This window comes from Hordeum vulgare, chromosome 3H (assembly GCF_904849725.1).
Source record: "Hordeum vulgare subsp. vulgare chromosome 3H, MorexV3_pseudomolecules_assembly, whole genome shotgun sequence".
Classification (NCBI taxonomy): domain Eukaryota; kingdom Viridiplantae; phylum Streptophyta; class Magnoliopsida; order Poales; family Poaceae; genus Hordeum; species Hordeum vulgare.
Genome location: NC_058520.1, coordinates 575,520,423 through 575,522,959, shown reverse-complemented (window position 1 = coordinate 575,522,959; position 2,537 = coordinate 575,520,423). Strand labels below are relative to the sequence as shown.

At 49.3% G+C, this 2,537-nt stretch overlaps 1 protein-coding gene across 1 annotated transcript; it reads left to right on the top strand.

Annotated features, from left to right (window-relative positions):
• The first annotated feature begins 830 nt into the window (after positions 1-830).
• On the top strand, positions 831-1,435 carry LOC123440714. The gene has a single exon (XM_045117264.1). It carries the CDS (start codon positions 914-916, stop codon positions 1,172-1,174), a length of 261 nt encoding a protein of 86 aa, XP_044973199.1. The 5' UTR covers positions 831-913; the 3' UTR covers positions 1,175-1,435.
• The last annotated feature ends 1,102 nt before the right edge of the window (positions 1,436-2,537 follow it).

The following is a 2,537-nucleotide window of genomic DNA, read 5'->3' as shown; positions in this document are numbered from 1 at the left end:
TTCAGGCTAGTACAACCAGTCTTTGCATATTTCTTCCTTAGCTTTAACAATTAACACCATATAGGTTAACTGTTCCCAATGCAATTGTGACTTGTAAGATATACTCTCTCCGTTTCTAAATATAAGACGTTTTAATTTTTATTATTATAAAGTACATACTAATGTATGTAGACATCTTTTAGAATGTAGATTTCTCTATTTTGCTTTATATGTAGTTTACAATACAATTTTTAAAAGGTTTTATATTTAGAAACAAGGAAGTATATCATATATGCACAGAACCACAAACAACTACACGAGGATTTGATGAACGATTCACAAAGGATAGAGAGGAATCAGGAATCTGACGAGGATAATATTCGCAGTGCATAGAGGATATCCAAAGCGACGATCTTTTCTTTCTGATCTGCAAAGGGCGAGAGGCAGGCAAAGAACCTTGGCAAGCATGTGATCTTTTCTTTCTGATCTACAAAGGGCGAGAGGCAGGCAAAGAACTTTGGCAAGCATGTGCTAGTGCATACGTGTATTTTTGTCACAAGATCGACCAACCGTATATTATCATGGGGCACTGGATGCAATCATACACACCACAAAACCAGCTTAGGTTTCGTTGGGTGGCACCTCCTCGTGCCACTTACCACTGGACCCTCCGAAAGCATTAGAATCTCCTGTCAGTGACAGCTCCCAGATTCACTTTGCCAGAGCTACATTTCGTTTGGTGCACGCATGCTCATTATCCTATCCCATGGCATCAAAACGACAGGACGTGACATGGAGTGGAACACTACCCGTCTCACGCACCAACCAGTATAAAACGCAGCTGCCTCTTCGTCATTCCAGCATCACAAAGCAAAGGCACACACAACACAAGTGCGCAGCCACAAAAAGCTTAGGCAGAATCAAACACAGTGCAATGGAGGGAACCATGAAGAACGGCGCCAGGGCGATCAAGGGGAAGGTGGCCATGGCGTACTCCAAGTACGCCGGCAAGGTCCAGGCCAAGCCTGCCCCGAGCGTCACCACCGCACACGCCTACCAGCCCAGGTACCCTTCTTCCATCGACGCCACCGCGAGCGCCCCCTACGCCGCGGCCGGTGATGTCGACGAGAGGGCCACGGCGTTCATACTGTCCGTCCGAGAGCGCTTCAAGAACGAGCAGAAGATGATGAGTTAGTTGAGCTCCGTCGTTGCAGTTCAGGTAGGTCCAGGCTCCGGGAGAGGTTTTATATTTGATGGAACATCTTCTGGGTAGCCATGGATACATACTACGTGTGTCTAAGTGGTACACCGTGTACTTTTTTTTCTTCTCTTTTTGTAACTTCACTTTGATCATAAGAGTGGAAGAAAGGGCTGATAACATAATCCCCATATATATCCGAAAAAAAAATGTTGGGATGTGAATATGATCCTTCATCAAAGTGGAATTTGTGTGCCATTCATTTTTGTTGGCCCGACAGTTCATCTTGGCCGTGTAAAGAATCTTAAAATTTAACCAGATTTTTAACAGGATTCTCCACTACATACTCTTGGTGGAGTATGTATTATCACTGGTAAATAAGTATTTATGTAGGTAAGTTATTAAAAATGTGATCAAGGGATAATGAGCTCGCCCATGCACGGGTCGGATATAATTCTCCCACTTGGAAAGGCGTGTAGACTGATCGAGGAGTAGCCTACCCTGCGTCGTCCTCCCGGGGCGACTCGGGCGGCGGCGCATCCCCACCCTCTCAAGACTCAAGGCCTCTTCCCCGTGTTTCCCCTCCCCTCACCGCCGTCCCATGGCCTTCGCCGGGCAAAAGCCGGTGCGGATCCGGCGTTGGCGGGACTCTAGCGTCCGTGGGGCGGCTAGTCGTCGAGTGGGGCTCTTCCGGTGGCAGACCGCGTGGCGCTCTTCCACGCGTGTCACAAGTGCCTGGGGTACAGGAGTGCTGGGGTAGTGAGAGGACGGTGATGGGAGCGACTGTGGAGATGTAGCGAGCGTCTACGGCCACATGTGGCTTGGCGTGTGTGGTGTAAGTGCAACGCGTAGAGGTAGAGGTGAGTGGCCTTGGGGTGCGGCGCGTGCGCTCAGCTCAGCGGCGGATGCAGGGGCCTCTTGATCAGAGTATGTTGCAGGCTGGTCGCGACTCCTTCGGCCGCTCGGGCGGCCTGGGGCAGTGCAGCTCGTGCATGTACGACACTTGATGGGGTTATAGTCCAAGTCAGTTCCGACTGAACTAAGAAGTTCCCATCATCCAGTCGGTAACAGATCTTCGACCATCCAGTCGGAGACGAGCATTCGGAGTATATCAAACTGACCGACTGGATTCCACTCTGTGCATCGTAACCTCCCTGGGGGGAAACAGTCATACGTTTCCACACACCTTTATTAGCATTTAAGACGTACGTTACCTGTAACGTAGGCATTTATTCGTCACTACTCCACCCCTGTGCACCGAACCGTTGTGGAGGGCAGCGCACTCTATATAAGCCACCCTCCCCCACTGGTGCAGAAGTTAGCAAATCATTGTATTCCATATTCCACTCGACAACAAGCT